Source organism: Populus euphratica, unplaced genomic scaffold (genome assembly GCF_000495115.2).
Source record: "Populus euphratica unplaced genomic scaffold, PopEup_1.0 scaffold11.1, whole genome shotgun sequence".
NCBI lineage: Eukaryota > Viridiplantae > Streptophyta > Magnoliopsida > Malpighiales > Salicaceae > Populus > Populus euphratica.
The window spans coordinates 1771189-1797138 of record NW_011499878.1 but is presented as its reverse complement, the minus strand read 5'-3'; the positions used below and the strand labels follow the sequence as shown (position 1 = coordinate 1797138).

The 25950-nt window shown below is 31.4% G+C and overlaps 1 protein-coding gene and 1 long non-coding RNA gene across 2 annotated transcripts; one reads left to right on the top strand and one right to left on the bottom strand.

Moving 5' to 3' along the window:
• Positions 1-351: 351 nt before the first annotated feature.
• On the bottom strand, positions 352-727 carry LOC105128914 (uncharacterized). The gene is made up of 2 exons (XR_842970.1): positions 637-727; positions 352-444 (listed from the first exon to the last, which is right to left on the bottom strand). It is a non-coding gene; the product is annotated as an uncharacterized LOC105128914 (long non-coding RNA).
• A 14060-nt stretch (positions 728-14787) lies between these two features.
• LOC105128913 (26S proteasome non-ATPase regulatory subunit 2 homolog A-like) lies at positions 14788-23187 on the top strand. The gene is made up of 25 exons (XM_011030771.1): positions 14788-15004; positions 15108-15208; positions 15929-16049; positions 16127-16186; positions 16492-16559; positions 17324-17366; positions 17804-17869; positions 18056-18094; positions 18188-18270; positions 18694-18808; positions 18946-19020; positions 19109-19267; positions 19414-19521; positions 19600-19701; positions 19782-19922; positions 20008-20112; positions 20448-20669; positions 20857-20970; positions 21048-21263; positions 21695-21754; positions 21843-21956; positions 22049-22134; positions 22224-22332; positions 22436-22614; positions 22693-23187. The coding sequence occupies exons 1-25, from the start codon at positions 14894-14896 to the stop codon at positions 22766-22768; spliced, it is 2673 nt and encodes an 890-aa protein (XP_011029073.1). The 5' UTR covers positions 14788-14893; the 3' UTR covers positions 22769-23187.
• The last annotated feature ends 2763 nt before the right edge of the window (positions 23188-25950 follow it).

Sequence of the window (25950 nt, the reverse complement as noted above, 5' to 3'; positions counted from 1 at the left end):
AAAAATATTTTTTTTAAAAAAAAAAAAACATGTTCATTTTAAATTGATTTTAATCCCCATCCCCCGAACATGTATATAATTATTTCTAATGAGAATTTTATCCTCGAAATTGATGTGCCATACCTGTTTCGGAGAATAAATAGAGGTATTTGTCCATAATCTCGGATTCCCTCTCCCACATCTCCTTTCATCTACAAATTCCTCCACAGTACTCTCACTAAAGAAACTCTTTTATTTCCAAGCACCTTTTCCCTCCAATCCATGATTTTGACTAGCTTGTTCTCTAGAGTTAAACCCTTAAACAGAAGATTGTAGAATTGGAGAGAAAAGTAAACAAACTATTAACATCTTTACCTTTTCCTCGACCCCAAGCGATGAGGTCTTGGCAAAAGTTTCTGTCCAGTAGCGAGCTGTGCCAACAAAGGTCTGGAAGTCTCTAAGATACTGCAATATCCATAGATACCAAGTTGACATGCGAAAATATTTAACTGGAAAAAGAAAATCTACTGAAAAGAAAAGCAGTAATAACCAAAGTAAAATAGCCTCTGAGATATCGCATTTCAATGAGCCAAAAAACCAAGCCCAAGAGAGGTATTTAAAACATAACCAGTAACAAAGAATGGCAACGAACTAGACCTGTTGCGCTACAGCAGCATCTTGAGGGTCATCAGGTTCAGGAGAGAGAGTAATGCTTGGACAGAAAGAATTGCTGTCTTTAGAGTAAGTGCCTATCAGCTCAAGCACAGACTGAATGCAACTATGATGCATCAGTGTCAACTAATAAACAATTAGCGAACAACTGATAATTTTAAAAGCTAAAGATTGATCATGTCAAGAACAAATAAGGCAATCCAATAGTTTGTGCAAGTTCAGCTTAGACTGGAGATATATAAGCTCCACATTATAGTAAATTTCACATATCTTGTGCAACCTATTATTGCCTAGCTACAAAGTGTACAAAACCTTAAAGAGAAGAATTAAATGACCATGTTCTGGTCATAAATAAAATTGATATTAGTATCACTGGGTTCATCTTAGAGAGAAGAATTCAATGAAGATGGTTTTATTATTTAATCATGCTGAAAGATTAGATCACAATCCAAAAAGTTTGTTTTGTTTTAATATGATTTTGAGTTTTAGACTAATTAAAGTCTTTTAGTATTGAGAGTGAGGTTGTGGAGATTCCTATGATATTCGCTACTAAAAAAGTGTTGGAATATGGGATTCTAAAAGCTAGAAAATCCATATCCTAATTTTAACATTTATTGTTTGACTCCATGTTCATCACAGAGTAGTAACCTAGGGTTGTATTATTATTGTTTAATCTTAAGTAATGGACTTTGTACAATTTTTTAGATTGGTTCTGTGAAGTAATTTGAATTGTATGTAATCTAACTTATCAAATAATGATATGTATCCTAAATAATTCAGTTTTGAATGTATGTATTTAATTAGTAAAAACACTTTTAATATTTATTGTTACGTGTAATATCTTTATAGCTTTATATAATATTGTTTTGGATTATCCAGATGATTGATTATGATAAGTTAATGATGAAAACAACAAAGTAGTTGTCATATTATGGTAAAAGAAATGATTTAGGATGGTTGGACCGAGAATTAAGAAATTGTTTTGGATGTGTACATGGATGTCCTAGATATTATGGAACTGTGCTGAAATTTCGATTGTAATTTTGGTAGAGTACCAATTGATTTTAAGCACTAATACTATATTTTTACCTTATCTTAAAATAAGGGACATTACAAACCTAGAAAAAAATCAATCAAAAACTTTAGGACTGAATCAAAGAGGTTTCAAAAATCAAAGGACTAAACTGAAAAAACAACAAAAAAGTGACAAATTTGAAAAACAAATATTGGACATAATCAAAGAGATTTTAAAAATCGATTGTAACATTCCATTTATGGAATAAAAAAAACAATCACACAATCAAAATTTATGGGTACATGTTTTTTTTTTTTGCCGACTTATTTATGGTTTAATAAAATTTTGACAGGGTCTCCCCTATACCGGGAGGGTCCTAAGTTATCGATAATTTATCTTGTACATATTTTATGCTCATTCTACAGTCATAAGATATTCATATTGCATCGCAACCATAATCATCACTATTCACAAGCATAATGGCTCTCATATTTATTTTTTTTCAATATTATCTATTCTTTTTCACCGGGTACACCCATCCTACTACCATGTCCTAAATTTAGAGAGGTTATTGTCGACACTATAATTCCTATTAGTGTCATTAGTCGCTCTTACCCAGACCGACTAATCAAATCCTTGGTAATGCTGACACCAACTTACCAGTTGGTGCCATTAAGTATTTCCAACATGAAATAGTCAATCAATTCTTTTCTGCCTTACCTTGGAGATTTTTCTGGTAATGTTGATGTCAAGGTCTTTTGACATCATTAGCTTCCTTCTTGAGAAGTCTGGTAATGCTGATGTCAAGGTCTCTTGACATCATTAGCTTCCTTCTTGAGAAGCTAATCATATTATCATGGGTTTGTCGATACCGACATTGTCTATCAATATCATTAACTATTCTTATCTCAAATAGTTAATCAAGTTGAAGATTCATCATATTTCCATCAAGATCATGCCAATGTTAACAAATCTTGCTAACATCATCAGTCACTCATATTCGAGATCAACTAATCAAGTTCAGAGGTGGTTGTTTTGGATTGCTCATTATAGTTCGTTATTTGAAATCAAAGTCCATAAGTCCATGACCAAAATCAGATTTCAACCCAAGTTTGTTTCATCATATCTTTCTTTTCTTTAACTTCATTCGCAAATGTTAAATTCCAAAATAAAATAGAATACTAGTTTCACTATTAATTAAGGGGAGTATAGGTGTGAAACAACTACCTACCACCGATGTTCAATTTTCATCCCTTTGTTGTTGTTGTACTCCCCCCGCGGTTCCTCCTGAATTCACAAATACACCACATTAGTTCATGTCCAATTTTTATTTTGCAAATAGCAAGGCAACAACAATAACATTTACTCTTTATGTTTCATTGTTTTAAATCATTACGCATATTATCAACTTTCTTTTCAAATATGGTTTATCCCTTTCCAGTATCAAGATTCGATGTTCCAAAAATTTTGGTGGAAAGGAAACCGGTTTCTACCCCTATCACGGCTGAAATTTCTCATTTTATCAATTCTTGCTGAATCTACTAGCAGGGGCGGCAATTCAACCTTTCCTAATAAATGTATTTATATCTGGAGTTATAGAGCTCCAAATGGGGCTAAGTCAGATCATTGAAAAGTTAACATATCATGCTACAATTTCTATGAATAGATTTTCCCAAATTTTATTGTTCTGAGGCCCGAATATCCCCTAAAATAGGAGTGACAAAACTATCCAGATTTTGTCAGCGATTCCTAAGCGAGTTTCCCGCCAACCTCACTTTTCTTTTTCTTCTACAATATTTATTTTCTATGTTTTCCTACATCTCATGATTCTTCCCATACCAAAATTATGAGCTATACCCATGGTTAATAATTTTGTTTTTGCTTTATGCAACATGCATCAAACTCGCGAAGTCTCCTATTATCAAATTTTCTACACTTTTCTCTATTAGCACGCTTTCTACTATAATTGATTCATGCATAAAAATACATAACACACCAGAATTCTTCTTCCCTCCTTCACTTGGCTCTTGGCTAAACATGGCCTAAAGGAACTAAGGGTCCCTTTTCTTTTTTTATGCACTCATTTCATCATTATTCATGCCATAACAATATGTTTTAATGTTCTTATGAAGCTGCAAGGAAAAAAACTCAGAATTTCTCCTTTCCCTCTCTAACCTACTATAGTCGGCCACTCATGCTCCATTGACCATTGGTCTTGTCTTAATTTTCTATGCATAGTTTCATCTTTTTAGGCAATGTATGCTATTTTAATCCACTTAATTCCAATCATTTCTGCATTTTTCCTAATTTTTACTCAGGAATTCTATTTTTAAAGAACTTCAAATTAGTGCACAATTCTTAATTGAATTTAAATTAGTTTTCCTAATTAGTTTAGAGCTACATACCTGGAGGAAATTTAAGTTAAATTTATGGTTTGATTAAAATTTATTAGCTCCTTTTTCTTCACATGCCGCTAACCCTCCCTTTTTTTTCTTTATAAATTCTTCACTTTTCTTCTTGTTAATCCTTTGCCCAAATGTGTTTTCCCCACCTAGTAATTTTAAGGCTTGTGTAGGTATATTAGTTTAGGTGTTTTCTCTTAGGTTTGATGAAGGAAAAATCTGAAATTTTTCCTTCCCCTTTTCTTCTTCTTATGTCTAGCCATGGGAAGGAGAAAAAAAGGTATTTATAGTCCCATTTTATTTTAATTCTACTTTAGCCCCTTTTCTTTCCTCTCTTTTACAATTTGGTCACTCTTTTCCTATTCTTATTCCTATTTCCTTTTTTATAGAAAGAATCCTTCCTAACCATTTTAAATTGGTTTTAATTTCCCCTCCCCCAAATATATATATATATATATATATATAATTATTTCCAATTTTCTTCTCTTTTTTTTTGTAAAGTTTTATTCTCGGGTTTCACATTCTCCCCTCTTAACAAGAATTTCATCCTCAAAATTTATGTGATATACATGTTTTGGAGAATAGATAGGGGTATTTCTCCTTAATCTCGGATTCCCTCTCCCACGTCTCTTCTTCTATCTATAAATTTCTCCACAATACTCTCACTAATAAAGCTTTTTTATTTCTAAGCACCTTTTCGCTCTGATCCATGATTTTGACTGGCTTGATTTCTAGAGTTAAATCCTCCCTTACTTCAACGAAAACTGGAGGTAGTACTCATGAAGGGTCCACATCTGCCTTCTGTAATAAGTATACATGAAATATATTATGAATTTTATCAAATACATAGGTAGTTACCGTCGATAACAACCAATCTGATCCTTTCTATAATTTTAAAGGGGCTAATATATCTTGGAGCGAGTTTCCCTTTCATTCCAAATCAAATGATGCCCTTCCACAATGCCACCTTTAAGAATACCATGTCCCATATTTGGAACTCCAGAGGTCTCCTTCGATTGTCCGAATAACTTTTATGTATGTCTTGAGCTTCCTTTATTCTCTGTTTGATCAACCTCACCTTGTCGATCATCAATTGTACTATTTCAGGACCCACTTATGGTTTCATTTTTTTTTAACTTGGGACTCTCTCGGTATAGAGAAGATTCTGTCAAAATTTCAGTAAACAGTAAATAAGTTGGCAAAAACAATTACCCATAAATTTTGGTAATATGATTGTTTTTTTAAATCCTAAAAATGTGAATGTTACATTGATGGACTAAATTGAAAGAAGGACATGAGAGTTCCTATTGCATGTTTCACACCTGTTAGGGCATGAGAAAAGCCTGACATCTTTGGGTAATATGTGTGCCTTTCTCCATGTTTTGATTGGTTGCTTTATTGATTCTGTTGCAGTCGACGAGATGACCTTTTCTTTATAAAGTGGTGTTACAATACGAGCTCCAGTGTGACTTCAACAACTCATTTTTTTTTTCCATTTTTTTCTCTTTTTTTCTTTCCTTGATTTCTATGTTTGGCTTATTCATTTCTCCCTTCCAAACCTCATTATTTTCCTATTCCTTAATTCTAGTCCCTTGACTCTCAATCTTTAGAAAAATAAAGAATTTAATCAATATCTTGCAAAATTGAGTTCAACCCCAATACCGAGATATTTTTCTAATATCATGAAAACTATATAAATTAAAATAAATTATCAATCCTAAATCCCAATAAACAAATAATCTAAGAATTAAATAAAAAATAAAACATCAATAACCTTAGTATAAAAAGGGATAAAAAAAACATTATAGATTACTCTTGTAATCCACATTGTTTATGGTTGTGGGGGGATTATATTTCCCCACACCCTTTAGTTTTTTGCTAGAACATTATCCCATGTTACTTTACAGGTTAGATCAAATATTCTTTTAAAGATAAAAAAAATTATACAGGTGTTGCTAAGTGTTTTCTAGTAAAAAAAACTAATCATAAACTAAGAATCCAATGCATATTAGACGATATTTTTGTTTTGATATTAAGACAATGACATATTATAAATACATATTTGTTTTGATATCGTGATGATAACATATTGGATTGACCTAGTGGGTTAACCTGACAAATTCATGTTTTGGGTCATAAGAATGTATTATCCTCATAAAAAAACAAATTAAAATAAATTATAGAGCTCAATTCCAAATCAAAATTATGTTGAAGGATAAAATTTAAAAAAATCTAATTAAAAATGACAAAAAAACTACCCGAGTCAACTTAGGTTAACCTACAAAACTTGTGACGCATGTTATAAGACTAAAATAACCATATAGAAAACATATAAAAAAATACATAGTATAATTCTTAATCAATCCAATGTTGAAGGATGAAATTGAAGAAAATAAAAGATAAAAACAACTTGAGCCAACTCGGGTTAATTTGTCAAACTCGTGACTTAGATCACGAGACTATGATAAGTCCATAGAAAACAAATTAAAAAAAAAAACTTTTAAAACCCAATTCCACTTAATCTAATGTTGAAGATTGAAATTGAGAAAAAAAAATAAACCCATAAGATCATGATAATTCCATATTAATTAAATTGAAAAAAAATTACAAAATTCAATTCCTAATTAACCTAATTTTGAAGAATAAAATTAAAAAAAATAAGAAAAAAATTATTGGAGGGTGACATTGAAAAAAATAAAAATAAAAATAGAGAGAAAAAAAAGAAGCATTGTGAACAAAGTTACAATGATTTAGCCACACATTTTAGGTTTTACTAGCCCATTGACTCGCATTACGTCGCGGGTAAGAGCATAATCTTTTTCAAATGCAAAAAAAATATACAGGCATTGCTAACGTGTATTTTAAAAAGATATTTTAACCATGAATTTAAAATCAGTTGTATATCAAAGAATATTTTTATCTAATATTGAGATAAAAACACATTGGATCTTCCTAAGTAAACCCGGGTTGACATGCAAAACTTGCAAGGATAGTCTTGAGAAAAAAAAATTGAAAAGCTCAATCTCCAATTAACTAAATGTTAAAGGACAAAATTAGTAAAAACAATACTCAATTTAAAAAAAAAACTCAAGTGAACTCAAATTAACAAACCACACTCACGACACAAGTTATGCACGTCATCAGATTCAATAAATTTCATATCTCAGAGATTATTTTTTATCAATAGATTTATATGATGATAAAGCGCATGAGGATTTTTTTTGTATGAAATATTTTCCTTAAAAAAAAAAAAAGGCAGGCACATAAGACTGAGATAGCAAAAGTAGATAATAAATAACAAGTGGTAAAATTGCATATTTTTAGTTTCAAGTTAAATAAAAAAATAGATTATCTATAACAACGGGTGAAATTGTATTTTAAAAAAATAAAAAGACAAAAAATATAATAATAATAATAATAATAAATAGATTATCTATAACAACGGGTGAAATTGTATTTTAAAAAAATCAAAAGACAAAAAATATAATAATAATAATAGCCTAGATGTTATAGCTTAACCCATCAAACTTGTAATCTATGTCATGGACTCAACTGGGTTGAATAAATTTATTTTTTTCATAAATCTATATTGAACCTAAATATATAAAAAAAAATTATCAAAAAATAGCCCAGGCACGTGAGCCTTCAAGCCCTAAACAAAGGCGCCAAAGCTTTTTTATTTTTTTTTTTAAATATGCAAATGACATGTCATTCACACTTATTTTTTGTTAAAAAATAAGCATATAACAAGTCACTTTGCTAGCCCAAATTCCAACCATCATTGTGGTAGCTAAAAAAACAAGGCAGTGTTTTTTTTTTTTTTACCAAAAAACCCCTTTTCATCTCATTTTAACCCCAAAAACCCTATAAAAACTCTTAGAATATTTATATACCAAATAATCAACCTAATAAACCCAAAAAACAGTCAAATCACAAAACCAAACTAAATAAAATTTCTCATCCTTGACTTGGATTTTTTTAGCCAATATTAAGACTTAAAACAACCATTATAAGACTCTCATAATCAAATGAAATTCGTTGACACCAATTTTAACAGATACGATTGTTGTAATAGATGTCAATGATGATTTTCTTTCTCTATGTCATACCCTTATATCGAGGTAGGGGCATGACATCACAGCAACTCTTCCCATGCAAGGGTCTGGAATGTCTTTTTGGTTGGTTGGAGAGTCGCTAACTAGTATTATAACTACTAGAAATCCTAACTAGTTTTTTTTTTCTTTCAGGTATTCTAGGTAAGAGATTGATTGTATAAAGAAAAGGTATTAGCACTCCTAGCATGCCTTGCATGAGGTAAGCTGCATTATTTTTTTATTGTTTGTTATGGTCTGTTATTGTCTATTTTTACAATGACCAAACCCAGATTTTTAAGGTTTGTTATGGTCTGTTATTGTCTATTTCTAGTGGTCTACTTTGGCGAGTTTGCTACAATGACCAAACCCAGATTTTTAAGGTCAAAGACTCGGTCTCAGAAGGTGAAATATACTCAATTATCATTGAAGCTTCTTTTAAGGTAAAACTAGAATTTTTGCTACCACGTCATTCTAAATAATATTTCAGATGAAATTCCTTGTGAATTTTATTCTTGTATTAGAAGTGAATGAGTTGTACTGTTCATAATAATATTTTAGATATTAACCCCATACAAGTTTTTTTATCCTTATACTAAAGTGAGTAATAAAAATTTATCCATAATAATATTTTGGATATTAACCACTTTTAGTTTTTTTTATCCTTATATTAAAAGTGAATAATATTTTAGATATTAACCATTTTGAGGTTTTTTATCCTTATATTAAAAGTGAATAATATTTTCTTGTCAAAATAATATTTTAATAATTTTACAAACTTGTTATGAAATCCATGTATTTAAAAAAAAAGCATGCAAAAATATTTTAAATTTTCTTTGAAAAAAGATGCTCAAATAACTTTAGGATTTTTGGTCATATGCAAGAAAAAAATATTTTTTTATTTTTATTTTTTGAATCTTTGTTTGGGAAAAAAACAATTTTTTCTTGTAACAAAAATACCCAAAATAAGCCTGATGGGTGTTTGTCAAACGCACCCTTTAAATCGAAATACCTTTTTACAAAAACATGACAAATCAAATAGGGTATTAAAACTCTTTGACATAGATTTGTTCAGTTCGCGTTGACTTGATCTAGCTAACCTAGGCCGAGTTGACTGATAGGGTTGACTTGAAAATTTTTGTTTAACCATAAACCAACTAAAAAATCTTGGTTAGGCCTTAAAACAACCCAAAAACAAAACCAAATTAAAAAATAGATTACACACCTAAAAAAATACAAAACTCAAAAATTCTTCAACAAAATAGATCAAACACAAAAAAATAAAAAATAGCAAACATGAACCTAGCAATATGGGTTCTAAATCATACCAGATTTGGTCAATATAAAGGCACATGCATGTTCAAAATCATGCAAGGATCAATAATCTAGCATTCAATCACTTCGAATTTCACTTAAACATCATGATTAAATTAAAGTTTGTTGGTTAATTGAAGGTAAAAATGCAAAAATTCAAAACCAATGATCAAAATGAGTCTGTCATGGGTGAAATTGCATGAAATTAAAAGTTTGAAGGCGATTATGGGTGCAATTAAAAGAGATTTGAGGAATAGGGGCACAATTAAAATTTTTCAATCCCAAATCAAAAACCTTAAATGGCACATCGTTCAAAATTAAAGAGGAGAATGTGAGTGACATGTCATTTGGTCACTTGGCCTTTGTTTTTTACAGTTTTTGTTGATCAAGTTGGCAATTTTAAATGCATGAATATGGAGCTACAAACTTTCAAATTGAATAAGATTAGATTCAATTGAAATATGTTAATCTCATCTACTAACTTCAGGTGGTCTTAGGTGACAAAGACGTTAGAATTTCTCTGATAGAGCCTAAAAAATGGGCAACAACCTAGTCAGCCTTGATAGTTTTGGCTAATCAAGTTAGCAATTTTAAACGCATGAATGTGGAATTACAAACTTTCAAATTGAGCAAGATTGAATTCAAATGCAAAGAATGCATCCCCTCTACCAACTTCATGTAATCTTAGACGATGATGACATTAGAATTTCTTTGATGAAGCCTTAAAAAGTAAGCAACCTAGTCAGCCATGACAAAGCAACTATCATGCAAAAACCAACCTATTTTTCATGTGTTTACACACAAAGCCTTCTCAATAGGTCCTTATCAAAAGTTTGCGATACTTTCATCAAGATTAAGAAGTCAAAAATGGATTCAAAACATCCTAAAACCCTATAAATACCTTCAAGCTTGAAGGCAAAGGAGGAGAAAAAAAAAGAAAATAAAGGATAAGAAAGGAAGAGAAATATCATGATGTTTCAGTTTAGAATCGAAACTCAATTTGACTTTTAATTGTGATGTTCAGTTTAGATGACTTCTAATTCTAAGGTTTTGGTTTAAAACCAAAACTCATTTTGACTTTTAATCAATAAACTTTTATTTTAGCCCTTACTTTAGTCAATTTCAGCATTTATATTCACTCACCAATTTCAGTTTGGTTCTTGATTTTAAATTTCAATAATCAAATCCCTAATTATCCATCAAAATTTAATATTTATGCAATTAAGTCCCTAATTTGATCTAATTAACTCATAAAAAATGCAATTCGACCCCCAAACTTCAATTTCTTCCAAGTAAAGCACAAATTGACTTTAAAAATAATTTTTTCTTGCAATTAACCTCAATAAATTCAAATAAACCTTGAAAAATACTAATTTAATCTTTAAATATCCAATTTTGAATTTTCCTCATCAAATTGAATTTCTTTGATACATTGTTGAATTTTTTAATTTTGTATATTTGATCTTCCTCAACAAGTCTTTGGCAATTTCCTTAGCGTTGTAGTATATTTTTCTCACTAATATATATATTTGATTTTCTTCCAACAATTTTTTATTTTTTTGTATTCTCTCTTTATAATAAAATAAAATTTTGAAGTTCATACCAGTATTGGTAAGTTATTTTCACCTCTTTTAAATTCAATAACTTTTTTCTGTTTGACACTTGTAGTTTAAATTCATGTAACGTGAATTTTTTTTTTTTTTAAAAAAGTTAAAAATAACCCACAACTACTTAAAAAAAAAGTTAAAAATAACCCACAACTACTAACAAGATAAAAATCTCACAAAATAGTAAATGCTTGTAGTCATGCTTTCCTATTTTTTTCCTCTTCATTATCTTCTCCTAATAACACTAGGTTAATAGATGCGCTACCCTATGAAATAGATTAAAAACAAATTTTACTTGATAAAATAATGCTCAGCTATGAAGACTTGAAGGTTCAATAGGTAAACATTTTTTTGCATGACCTGGTCTATTTTTTCAAGCAATATCAAGGTTTAAAGTAACTATCATCAAACTTTTCTATTTAAATGAAATTTATTGACATGAATATTAATATTTTTTATAGTTATAATTGGTGTTAATTAATAATTATTTTTTTATTCAATCAAAATCTGACAACTTTCTCTCTTATTTCTTAAATTGAATAATTAAAATGTTAAGAGAAATGAACTTTTTGATCAAAAAGAAAATCTCAAAAAGTATAAGGACTATGTAGGAAGAAAAAAAGTATGAAGACGTAAAAGCATTTTTCTCCCGGATTTTAGATTTGCCATGTTTTTTTTTATGTTTTACACGTTGATCCTTTATTGTTGATTTTATCTTTTTTTAATAATTTTTGACAAATTGATCGTTAAAATAGATATAAAAGGCAGTAATTAAAAAAAATGAAATGTTTTGTGGCATTATAAAATACTATCACAAAAAAACTTAATGTTTTAGTATATTAAGTAATTTCATAAAATAAGCGTTTGAAAATAAAATGGCTAACCTTTCATTTTTGTGAGCCATTTAATAATTAGGAGTCACAATCCATAAATATATAGTCACATAAGCGATAAATATTTCTTCTAAGACGTAATAAAGTCCTGGTTTTGATACTTATCTTATGATGTAATTTTATTTTTTGTGTGATGCTAGAGTCGAGTTTTCTTCTTAAAAAAAGAAATAAAAATATGAAAAATTATTAGGTAATCTTAAATAGTGTTTGTTTTTGCGATTTACCTATTTTTAACTACTTTTAAAATTGTTTTTTTTACTTGAAAAGATATCAAATTAATGTTTTATGATAGTTTTAATATGATAATGTAAAAAATCTAAAAAAAATATTATTTTCATATATTTTAAATAAAACATATTTAAAAAAAATATTATGCATTACCAAACTCATACTTAATTCATCATCTAAAATAATAAATCAATCTTATAAAAAATTTTACATCTCATTAAATTTGTCTAAGTTATTTTTGTGATTGATTTGTTGTTAGTTATTTTGTTTTATAATTGTGATTGTGATGTTCAAAAAAAATTCATATTCTAAATATAATCTATTAAATTAATAATTTAGATAAATTTAATGATTTGTAATAAATTATCTAATTATTAATAAATTTAGAAAATGAATTAGGTTAATCTAACAATTTCTTATAAAAACAAATAATCTTCATCGATCGATCTAGTTATTGATGTTAGATGGTGTAGATGACTCTTTTTATTGTAAAAGTTCTTTATTAATTTATTAAATAAAAAGGCTAAAACATATATGAAAATCAATATATATATATATATATATATAAAATGTGGATTGTAATAATAAATTGATGATTTTGTCATTGAAAAAACTTTCACGTTGCTGCTGTTTTAGGGGTAAAACGCGATCTTTTCCTTTAATTTATTTGTCATTCTTAAACTATTAAGGAGTGTCTTTGTCTTTTCTTTTTTCTTTTGTATAGTTAAATGACCTTGTTGTGCTTAAAAGCAAGTAATTAGTTAACTATGGTATAAAATCTTTTTTGGCAATTAATAATTTTTGCTATAATTAAATTATTTTATTATCCATAGATTTAATTTTTAAAAAACTTGACTTGAGAGGCTAATTCATAATTTTTTTATATAATAATGTTTGGGTTTTAACGGTAGGACGGTGTTTCTAAAAAAATATATAAATTTTTTTGACATATGCATTGCATATATTAATTGCATCATTGTCTTTGGGCGACGGGTGTGACTTCATATGATGGTCAAAAAATTAATTCTGTCATGTCATTCAATCCGTCTTACTTATTTTCTTTCCTATACGATGCATGTAGTCGTTGAATCTTTGATGCATCATTAACATACTGTTCTTTAACTTTGTTTTTTTTCTCTTTCCTCCACATTTTTATAGTAGCCATTCAAGTTCATTTTCTTTTGATTTTGTCCATAATTTCTTGATATGTTCTAAATCATTTCTCAATTCTTGTTTTGTTTTCAATTGCTTCCTTCTTTATTTTTATTTTTTATTTATTAGATTTTGTCTTCATTCTTTTATTTATTTTATTTATTTAAGATAGTTTTTGAATCTATTTTTCCTTTTAAATTTCACGCCTTTATTTTTTTTTCCTTTCATATTTGATGCTCATTTTTTTCTTTGGTTAGTTTTTTATTTTATATATTTTTTAATTTTATAATTAACATTAAACTAGGTGACAATTGAAATTTTTAATTGAACTTGGGGTTTCAATTTTATGGGTTGTGAATTTAAAATATAAATTTAGGTTTAAAATATTTGTCCAGATCAATTAGTATGGATTAAAATAGTAAATTTATGATTTTTTTTTCCACAATGGCTTTCATACTTGCCTCCCTTCAATTATCAATTAGCTATTTTTTAATTAATTAAGGTTACTGTTATTTTTTATTTTTTTTTGCAAAGTTAAGTTGCTATAATACCTATAAATACAAAACAACACTTAACCTAGGTATAAGGTTTTTTTTTTTAAAAAAAGAATATTCTCTTTTAAAACTTGACTTTAGAAATTTAATAGTCATTTTAAAGGCAATTTGGTCTTTTATTTAATGTTGGTGATAATTAAAAAAACTATTTTATTTATTTATTTTTAATTTCATCCATGAATGTTTAATTAGTTGTGAAATAAATTTCATGAATTGTTTTTTTCTTGCTTTGCTTAGAGTTACTACAGTTTCAAATAAATATTTATTTTATGGTTTATGCTTGAAGTTGTGAATTTCTAATTTTTATTATATATTTAAATAAAATTTATTTTCAAAAAATTTATTAAATCTATTTAGATTTATAAATTGAGTCATGGATGATCAGAATTGTCTAATATTTCATCATTTCAATACTTCATAAAAAAATCTTTTTTATTTTTTTATAAATTGATTTATATTTTTATCGGCCATTTATATTTTTTTTAACCCATTAAATTAAATCATTTTACATTAAGTTAGCATTAAAAAGTTATATTAGTCAAGAGTCAGGTTGATGAATTTCAATTTTTACCAGCGTATTGGGTTTAATAGCATTACTATAAAATTCATATGTTATTGATTTTTTTTTATATATTTTTTAAAAAATTGGTCCCACCTGCGCCAATATACTAAGAATGCAATAAAATCTCTCAAATGTTGAGCCTGCAATGTAAAGAGGTCATTTCTGGCATTTCAAAACTTTAGTTAAAACTAAAAATCTAAAAATATAGGGATTGATGTGGACATTAAAAACATCTGCGAGGACTACAATATAGTTTACCCTTGATGAAGTTTCTTCTTCTCTAAGTCGGTTTGAGAGATACATATACCTTTCTTTCACTTGAATCAAAATTAAATTGTGCTGCCTCTCTTCTTCTACTGTTTTGCTCTATCAGTTCTCCTAATCTAAAATTAATTCAATTTAATCCCTATTCAATTGAAAAACTATGGCTCCGGACCTGAACAAGGCGAGCGGCGGCAGCGGCGCATCCAAAAACGAGGCGCCGGTGAAGGCGCCGCCGTCGAAGAAGAAAGAAGAGAAGAAAGATGAGGATTTAGTAAGTTTTAATTACTATAATCTCTTACTTTAGGGTTTACAGTGACGTAGATTTATTGAAAGTTTGGTTCTATTTTGAATCGATTCGGGGTTTTGCTTTGTAGTCAGAGGAGGACTTGGCATTGAAGCAGCAATTAGAGGTGTATGTGGAAAGAGTTCAAGATCCTGAACCTGGGATTCAAAAGCTCGCTCTCGAGAGCTTGAGGTAATCACTGATTCATTAAAAGTTTTGAACTTTAGGGCTATTTTCTGCTAATTTGTTGGTGCTGATGAATTGGAAGCAGTTTGAGACTGTGGAGCTGTTGTGAAGGGTGCGAAATGTTAAAGGATGTGAATTAGGGTTTTTTTTTTTTTTTGGGGGGGGGGCGATTGGAGCTATGTGGTTGAAGTATTGGGTTATCGGTAAGATGGAAATTTGGTAATTTACAGGAGTGCAATTGGTTTTCTTATTGGAATTGTAGTAATTGTACAAGCTTATGGAATTTCTCTTACAATTTCGGGCTTTTTTTTTTGGCATTAGCAAAAGTAGAGTTCGACCTGGAAGTTGTTTAGGATATGTTTGATAACTGCATGGATATTTACGAGATCCATGGAGGGGAATGTGTGTGCTCTTGGCCACTTAATGAATGGGTGGTCTGGCTTGTTCTTTTTGTTCATTGTTGTACTGAGTTAAGACTGTGTTTGGTAACTGTGTGTGGACAAATGCTGTAATGGTTGTGAATATGTTTCTTCTTGTTCCGTGGGATATTCAAGGGTGAAAATGAATTTCAGCTTCTTGAGTTGTGTATCAAATGATTGACAATATGTTGCATGGCTTCATCTGTGTTGTGTTAAAATAGTAAATGATTACTGGTTAGTATCAAGTTGCAGGACTTAATTGAGTTTTGGTATTGACAATGCGTTTATCTTCTTTCATTTTTTGCAGACAGGAAATTCGAAGTTCAACAAGCTCGATGACTTCAGTTCCAAAGCCATTGAAGTTTCTTCGAGCACATTATGGAACCTTAAAAGCACATTATGAAAACATGGCTGAGTCTGATCTGAAGGTAAATTGTCAAATTGGATGTTGTCACTTAACTTCACTCATAAAAGCTCAGGCACTAACTTGTTTTTTGTTCTGCAGAAATACTTGGCAGATATACTCTCAGTCTTGGCGCTTACCATGTCTGCCGAGGGAGAACGGGTATGCCTACATGTTAGATGTTTTTAATGTGTTTCGTCTTATTTTCTGGTGATTGGCTTGATTTCTATGCAGGGGTGTACTCAGTCTGCATCTTTGCTCTTGTCACCCATATATTTCCCCCATGATTCCTATTAATGTATTTTGTTTATCATTCTCAAAAAGAAAATGTTTGTTTTGTTTATCACATATTTTTCTCTTGCATATCATACTTGATGCATGATTATGAATATTTATTTCTGCACATGTTAATCTGAAGCTCTTGGAGTTCCTTAATGTATATCTATTTTTTACTCGATGACTTTCAGGAAAGCTTAAAATACAGATTGTTAGGTTCAGAGGGTGATATTGGTTCGTGGGGACATGAGTATGTAAGGTGAGATTTTCACACTGAGAACACTCTTCATAGCTTACAAGATAAAGTTGAACTTGCTCTTTTAGGGCTTCTAATGATGATCAAGGCTTGGCTTGTGTGCTGCTGTGATTGTTTTTTTTTTTCTTTCCCTGAGCATGAAATTTTAAGTTTTCTCAATCCATAAATGTCTGAAAAAACTGAACTGGCCAATGCTATGTATATTAGTTTTTGGGCCTGCAATATATTGAGCACAGCTACAAGTTTTATTAAAGCACATTTGTTATGGTAAATTCCAAGAATTGGAATGTTCTTTCTTTTCAAGAGGATGTCTTGTTCCCTTGATTTCAGTTAATCAGTCCGTCTCTTCTAATAAAATTTATTCCTTGGTCATAAGAAATAAAGCTTGATAATGACTGACCTTTTCTTTTTTCTTTAACAGCTTTAAAATTTGTGCTTGCATTTTTGTGTTGAATTTGTGCTTGCATTTTCTTAGGACTCAGTCACCCAGTTTTCAACATTTTCTTAGGACTCAGTCACCCAGTTTTCTTTTTTTGGTGAATTACTAGTATTGTTTATTTTCCTGAATGAATTTTGTATCTATCTGCAATGCCCACAACATATTATTAATCTTTCTTTGTTTTTTCATATTTTTTAAACAACCTACTGGAGTAACTGGACAGAGAAGTTCGTTTAGCATTTAATAGTTGTGAAGACACACAAGCAGATACATATACTCGATGTGTATGGATCAATCTTATCATCATGATTTTTTTTTTGGTTGGCAGGAACTTGGCTGGAGAAATTGCTCAAGAGCATACAAAGCGACAGGTTGGAATTTAATTATGTAGTGATGCTCTTGAAAATTGAAATGACTAGTTAAGCAAAAAGGAAGAAACAAATTCATAGTTATGATGACACATCTACCGACTTTTCAGGCAATGATAAGGGTATTCACTTAGATGTATACTTTTAGTTTAAAGTATACTTCAGAAGTAGGTTTACAGTTTAAGCATTACTATGGTATCTGGAGAATCACATTAAAAAAGCCTGATGTTTCTCTTCATTATAATTAGTACACAAATATTCTAGTGTTTGTTCCTTTAGCATTAAGCTTTTCATTGCCTCCACTTTGGCTCTTTTATAGATTGGTACCATACCTCAGGTCATGATGCTCAGAGCTGTTTTGTATTTAATTTTGAAGAACTTGCTCTGAACTCTGGTATTTGTTCCCAGTTTCATACCAATTATATTTGTGCTGCTTACAGACTGAAGAGGCCTCGGTTCATGATTTGATTGAGCTTGTACAACAGATTGTTGCTTTTCACATGAAGGTACTATTTACAATCAACTTTTGAGATTGGTTCCCTTTAATGGAACATGAATGCAATATTGAGTCTTGATGTACACATAGGTACCAAGTTTGTTCTGAAAATATCTAATTACCATTAACCATAGCCCCACATTATGAGAGGATAATTGTGTGTTTTATATTTAACCATTTTTTTTCTGTTTTGCAGCACAATGCTGAACCCGAAGCTGTGGACCTATTAATGGAGGTAAAACACTATTATTTCTTCAATTTTAGCATTCTTTTATGAATTTTCTTCTCTTCCACTGAGCTTTGAATATTTTGATATGACTAAATCCAGGTTGAAGATCTTAATATTTTAAGTAAGCATGTGGATAAAACAAATTTCAAGAGGACTTGTCTCTACCTCACCAGTGCAGCAAAGTGAGTGATGACAGTCATGGTTTTACTCAGGCTTGTTGATCGATAGTTTCAAAGGATAAATCTTTTCAGACTTATGTTTTTATAGAATCTTATCACAAAACAAGCCTCATAGTATTTTATCATTATTTAATTGCATCAATTTTCAAGTAAATGCTCATGTATATGTATTTTAACTACTACAAATGTTTGAAATTAAGCCCATCTTTAGACCAGTTATCATATTGAGCGGTGAAGAATTAAAGAAGAGAGAATCTTGTGAAACACAATTTTTGAGAAGTTTTCACTTCCAATTCTTCTGAGTAGAAAAAAATTTATATATAATAAAAAATGGTTTTCAAAGTTCAATCTCCTGACCCATGTTCTATGCTGAATAGCTGATCATGTGTGCCTTGTGTTGACATTTCATTTTGCAATATTTTGCAGATACCTTCCTGGACCAGATGATTTGGCAGTTCTTAAAATAGCATATGAGATATATCTCAAATTTGGAGAATATGCTAGTGCACTTCAGATTGCATTATTCCTCGATAACTCGCAGGTTTGCTTATTTTTTGATTTTATTGATTCAAGTAAGCTTATGTACGAGTCATTTATATCTAATGCAAATACATATTGAGTTGATTATGCTTAAAATTTAATTGCACTTTAATTCCCAATGACTCTGTATGGTGGCAGTATATCAAGCAGGTTTATATATCTTGTGATGATCTGCTGCAAAAGAAACAATTTTCTTACATCCTTGCTCGACATGTAAGTTTATAAGTGTGTATTACATTAGTTTTGTGGCAATTATTGATATTTTTGTACTTGGTGGTTAACTGGCATTTCATTATTTCAGGGCACTGCTTTTGAGCTTGATGATGATATATCTGCAGATGATGTGGACAGGGAAGTATTGGAGGAAATAATCAACAACACCAAATTGACTGAGGGCTATCTTACCCTTGCTCGTGACATTGAGGTCATGGAGCCCAAATCTCCTGAAGACATCTATAAGGTTTGGACTTTTGATGGTCTATGTGGTGCTGGAATTAGATTTTAACTAATGGTTCTGATTGTTTTATATTGCTTTACAAGTATGTAATTCAATCATGTATGGCTTTTCTACCCAACTTCATGATTTGCTCCCTTGCTTTTTGGTAGGCACACTTGCTTGATGGTCGTGCTAGTGCTGGTGCTAGTGTTGATTCAGCCAGACAGAATTTGGCTGCTACATTTGTGAATGCATTTTTAAATGCAGGATTTGGACAGGTAAACATCTTTTATTTTCACATGCAAATGCTTGAGGTTGTTGGTTATGCTGACATTTGTTGCTTATATTTGTAACAGGATAAGTTAATGACACCTCCAACAGACTCTTCAAGTGGTGGTTCAGGAAATTGGCTTTTCAAGAATAAAGATCACGGGAAGACCAGCGCTGCAGCAAGCCTGGTATGCTTTTGTACTTTATATGATTTACTAAGAATTCAACCTGCCTGCAGCAAAATTCTCACGACTGTTACCCTTGACAGGGTATGATTTTAATGTGGGATGTGGACTCTGGGCTCGCTCAACTTGATAAGTATTTCCACAGCAACGACAACCATGTGATTGCCGGTGCACTACTAGGGGTTGGAATTGTCAACTGTGGTATCAGAAATGACTGTGATCCTGTGAGTTCTCCTAATTCCTGTGCCAGAGAAGTGTAATTTGTCACTTATCAATTATCTGTCTCTCGGACTTAATTTCTTTTCTCAGGCACTGGCACTTCTTGATGATTTTGTTGATAAAGAAGACCCATCTATTCGAATTGGTGCTATAATGGGGTTGGGAATTGCATATGCTGGTACTCAGAATGAGCAGGTGAGCTTTCTTTTTCTTGCTGATTAATATGGAGTCCATGACAGTTATTATCTTTAGTAGACTAATAATTTTTGTCTTTTGCCTTGGTGTGATGTCGAAATTGTAGCTCCCCGATATTGGCTGCGTATTTTATTTGCCATCTTGTATTCAGTTTATCAAACCTACTATAGATTCACTAAATTATCATTTTGGTTAGGAATGTATAAAACATTTGTGTAGTTAAAATTTATCCTTGAGCCTGTGAATGTTGTATTAGAGCGAAGTATGTGTGCTCGTATGATTAGAGGCTGACAAGTGTGTTGTCATTTGATTTCTTTGGCATATGTTATTGACAGATATGCAGTAAATTGTCTGGGATACTTAGTGATGCAAAAGCTCCACTCGATGTAATAGCATTTTCTGCAATCTCATTGGGCTTGGTTTGTGTTTCTTCGTGCAATGAAGAGGTTGCACAGGCTATTATACTTGCATTAATGGACAGGAGCGAGTCAGAATTGCAGGAGCCCCTTATTCGATTTTTGCCTCTTGGCCTTGGTCTCCTATATCTTGGGAAGCAGGTAATCACAACTCATGGAGGCTCTTATAGAATCCAATATTACTTCCCAACTCCATGTATTGTTATATCTAGTATTGTTGCCAGATTTTGTATGGGTTTCATTTATTGTGCATCTGATGTTGTCTTCTAATGAATCTGTAGAACACTCTTGTAATTTCAATTACCATTGTTTTTCTTTTTTTCAACAGGAAAGAGTGGATGCCACTGCAGAAGTGTCGAAGACATTTAATGAGAAAATAAGAAAGTATTGTGATATGACACTGCTTTCCTGTGCCTATGCTGGGACTGGGAATGTTCTTAAGGTATTTTATTTAATTCATTTAATGATGCTGTTATGTGAAGTCTTTTTTTTCTTAGTCACTACTGGCCTTTCTTGCAGGTTCAAAACCTTCTGGGTCATTGTGCTGAACACCTTGAGAAAAGTGAAACTCACCAGGGACCTGCTGTGCTTGGGATTGCTATGATAGCAATGGCTGAGGAATTGGGCCTTGAAATGGCAATTCGCTCGTTGGAACATCTGTTGCAATATGGGGAGCAGAATATTCGTAGGGCAGTTCCTTTGGCCCTTGGACTCCTTTGTATTTCAAATCCTAAGGTATAAAAATCTCTTTGAATTGACTTGAAAGTTTACCTATTTTGCATGATACACTATGATGATTTTAACTGACTATTGAAATAACCATGAGGGCTGTGTAAGCAAACGAAGTAAATTCTTTTTTATTTCCTGTTATGAAATGGTGAAGCTCTTGCAATAGATCTACTATGATGAAAAAAAAAAAAGCAAGATAATAGTCAGTCAGTTACTTTTATCCCTCTTTACTCGTGCATTTGGCTTTCTTTCTATATGCCCACAGTTTGAGGAAATAAACAGTTGCCATGTTTTTCTTGTACTATATTTTTTCTTAAACAGTTTTTCTTGTGATTACGGATCCAAATTCTTACTCATTGAGTTGCTTCTGAGAATGATACATGGGTGTTGTTTGCTGATGATGTTTATTTCATTTTGGTTGCCTATTTATGTGTCAGGTTAATGTAATGGACACGTTAAGTAGACTCAGCCATGATACAGATTCAGAAGTTGCAATGGTATGATAGAGGCAGCTTTGGTTCACGGTACAAGTTTTATTCTGTTGCTCACCCTCTAAAAGTTGTTATATTTGTTCAAATACTGCAGGCTGCAGTTTTTTCCTTAGGTTTGATAGGTGCTGGAACTAACAATGCTCGCATAGCTGGAATGCTTCGCAATCTTTCCAGCTATTATTACAAAGATGCCACCCTTCTTTTCTGTGTAATGCTTCTTCTAAACATGTCTTCAGTATTGTAATTCTGCTGTTGGGATTCATCAAAGATTGGTTGACTGATTTCACTTGGCCTATGCAGGTGCGAATTGCCCAAGGTCTTGTACACTTGGGGAAGGGCCTGCTGACCATCAATCCATATCACTCTGATCGCTTCTTACTATCACCGTAAGTAATCTCTTTTTATCAAAAAATTACTTCCCTGGAATTACCTGATGAGATTGAATATGAGCGTTATTTTTTTCTTCTCCAAACAGCACCGCACTTGCTGGTCTAATAACCATGCTTCATGCATGTCTTGATATGAAGGCCATCATTTTGGGGAAATATCACTATGTCCTCTACTTCCTTGTTTTAGCAATGCAGGTTTGTTCAAGTCTGGACACATCGACCTATCTTATTTGCTTCCTTCTTGCCTGTTGAATCACTGGCTTCTTACTGCCTGTTTATTTCTTTTTTGTGGCCACAGCCAAGAATGTTGTTGACAGTGGATGAGAATCTCAAGCCTTTATCTGTACCTGTTCGAGTGGGACAAGCAGTTGATGTTGTTGGTCAAGCTGGAAGACCCAAGACCATTACTGGTTTCCAGACCCACTCAACGCCAGTTCTTCTGGCTGCTGGTGATCGGGCTGAATTGGCTACCGAGAAGTGAGATTTTCTCTTCAAAATCACCATTAGCGTTTCTGTTATTGTTTGATACTACTCTAACGATTACTTCTCCTGCAGGTATATTCCTCTTTCACCCATTCTTGAAGGGTTTGTCATATTGAAGGAGAACCCAGATTACAGAGAAGATCTGTAGTTGCTCACTGGGACTTTCATAGAGCTGCTTTGACAAAATACGAAATTGCAGACCTTGCCTGATTGCTTCAAGCCTGGGATTTTCAGCAAGGTTTGAAGTTTTATGCACATTGCACGTCAACTCTGCCCGGTCTCTCTCTTTCTCTGGTTTATGTAGCGAACATTGTAGATTAGCGGGAAACAAACTCACACTTCGCATTCTGAGTGGGAGAATTTTACCCAAATGCATCGGAACTGTTGACCTATCTGCTTGATATATGGAAAGCGGGGTATCATGCTTGTGTTAGGTTACATTCCCACCCTCCCTCCTGTTGCTTTTTATGGTTAATGATGCTATTCTAGTAATTTACTACTCCGGATGAAAATGTTAGGGATTTTTCTCCTCTTGGCTTTTTAATTAAGTTTGTGATAAGACTCAAATGCATGCATTTATTAGGGGACTTGATCTTCATTCTTGGTTATTCAATGCTCTCATTTTGTTCAGAGCAATGAACCGAACTTGAAATCTAAGCTTTCCCTGTCGGTGGATTGATGATCCGTTGCAAGATGTTTTAAGTTCGTAGTTGGCCCCTTTCCTGCCCTTTGCCTCAAAACTGAAGGATGATCATTGACCTTAGCAGTTAATTTATTTTTTAGAAATAGCGCAATTAAAATATTCAGGAAACTAACACAGACATGGTTGCGCTCTTTTTAAATTATAATTAGCACAATTAATTTTTCATTTTTAAGAAATGGAGTACAGTTAAAAGAAAAATATTTAGAACAATAGTTGAGATAATTAAGATAGACGCAGATGATATCCAATCTTCTATGAAGTTATACACGAGTTGTTTAGAAGTTGCAGGACTTGCTATTAGATGACTCATAGTAACTTTGATGTGCTTAAGAAAATTTCGTTGATGCTATTTCCTCGAAGTGTTTCAACACCCGAAAAAAAAAAAGAGTTAATCCTCGTCCATCCAAAAGTTGACCTAGCTGAACAGTGTTGGTACCAGGTCAAACATAACTAGTTATGTTGGGCTCTGACCTAGCTTAACAGTGTTGGTACCAGGTCAAACATAACTAGTTATGATGGGCTCTGGTTTAAAAGGATCTCCAAACACCCCCACTATATGTAAATAATAGAAACTATAAGGGCATATAACAGGGGATTATAGGGATGACAATATTAGTAATTTATAATATGCAGAAATCAAAATGAGATATTTAGAAGTGTTGCAGAGCTGATGCTTAAAGTATTTTTTATTTTAAAATATATTAAAATAATATTTTTTTAATTTTTAAAAATTATTTTTGATATTAGCATATTAAAATAATCTAAATACATGTAAAAATAATTTTAAATAAAAAAAAAATTAATTTTTTAAAAAATACGATTTAACTGTATTTTTAAACATTAACACTACCTTAAAAAAAAATACGATTTAACAGTATTTTTAAACATTAACACTACCTTAAACTAATAGGGACACCAAATGAGCATTGCTTCTTCCCTAATATACCTTTTCAGTTTCTAACAAAAACTTATTTTTTATATATTTTAATTATTTTAATATATTAATATCAAAAATAATTTTTTAAAAATAAAAAAATATTTTACAGCACAATAGTGGAAGCTGTTGACCTTTTGATGGAGGTAAAACAAATCCAATCTTTTTATGGGATCCACCCTTTGCTGCCCCTTTAATTTTCCCTTCATGCTGAGCTTGTAATGTCGTGGTTTTTCTAAATCCCAGGTTGAAGATCTTGATCTTTTAATTTAATTCAGTATTTGGGCAGCAATAATTTCAAGAGAACCTGTCTTTATCTCTTGAGCGCAGCACAGTGGACTTACACCACCTGTATTTCATTGGATTGTGCACTACACTCCGGATCATAGTTACAAGATTCGATCAGTCGACTCAATCCAAGAATCAGGTTACACGTCAAATGAGTTAATTTACAAGTAAAAGTCAACCCAATATTTTATTTTATTTTATTAAAAAAGTATTAAACCAGCCTTGTTTTGGTTAAAAAAACCGAGTTCATATAAAATCTACCTTTCTAAGAAGGAAACTCTAAAATATCTATCAACAATTAGAGCCTTCAAAATTTATACAGGAAATCAACTAAATAAGAACTGGATTTATATAAAAGCAATTTCACTGCTGTATATGATCAAGGAACTTCCTAAAAACTACTATAATGTTCTTCAATGCTCGAATAAAATTAATGATGAAATGTTAGATGTAATAATCTTGCAATTGCTTTTGATTTGCAATATCTCGTGTTGCAAAGAAAAACTTGTTGTCGAAGCTCCTTCGTGCAATTGATACTGATATATACCGTCCATCATATTAAGGATAGCGTGCTATTAACCATTTAGGTGGTGACCAAATGGTAAGGACTTGGAATCAAGGGGTTTGCACAGCACAATAGTGGAAGCTGTTGACCTTTTGATGGAGGTAAAACAAATCCAATCTTTTTATGGGATCCACCCTTTGCTGCCCCTTTAATTTTCCCTTCATGCTGAGCTTGTAATGTCGTGGTTTTTCTAAATCCCAGGTTGAAGATCTTGATCTTTTAATTTAATTCAGTATTTGGGCAGCAATAATTTCAAGAGAACCTGTCTTTATCTCTTGAGCGCAGCACAGTGGACTTACACCACCTGTATTTCATTGGATTGTGCACTACACTCCGGATCATAGTTACAAGATTCGATCAGTCGACTCAATCCAAGAATCAGGTTACACGTCAAATGAGTTAATTTACAAGTAAAAGTCAACCCAATATTTTATTTTATTTTATTTTATTAAAAAAGTATTAAACCAGCCTTGTTTTGGTTAAAAAAACCGAGTTCATATAAAATCTACCTTTCTAAGAAGGAAACTCTAAAATATCTATCAACAATTAGAGCCTTCAAAATTTATACAGGAAATCAACTAAATAAGAACTTGATTTATATAAAAGCAATTTCACTGCTGTATATGATCAAGGAACTTCCTAAAAACTACTATAATGTTCTTCAATGGTCGAATAAAATTAATGATGAAATGTTAGTTGTAATAATCTTGCAATTGCTTTTGATTTGCAATATCTCGTGTTGCAAAGAAAAACTTGTTGTCGAAGCTCCTTCGTGCAATTGATACTGATATATACCGTCCATCATATTAAGGATAGCGTGCTATTAACCATTTAGGTGGT

Excerpts from the sequence above, each read along its gene's own strand:
- LOC105128913 (XM_011030771.1), top strand. The coding sequence starts at position 14,894 with ATGGCTCCGGACCTGAACAAGGCGAGCGGCGGCAGCGGCGCATCCAAA. Across the intron at positions 16,187-16,491 it reads TGTCTGCCGAGGGAGAACGG|GAAAGCTTAAAATACAGATT; the intron begins GTATGCCTACAT and ends GATGACTTTCAG. Across the intron at positions 18,809-18,945 it reads TATTCCTCGATAACTCGCAG|TATATCAAGCAGGTTTATAT; the intron begins GTTTGCTTATTT and ends GTATGGTGGCAG.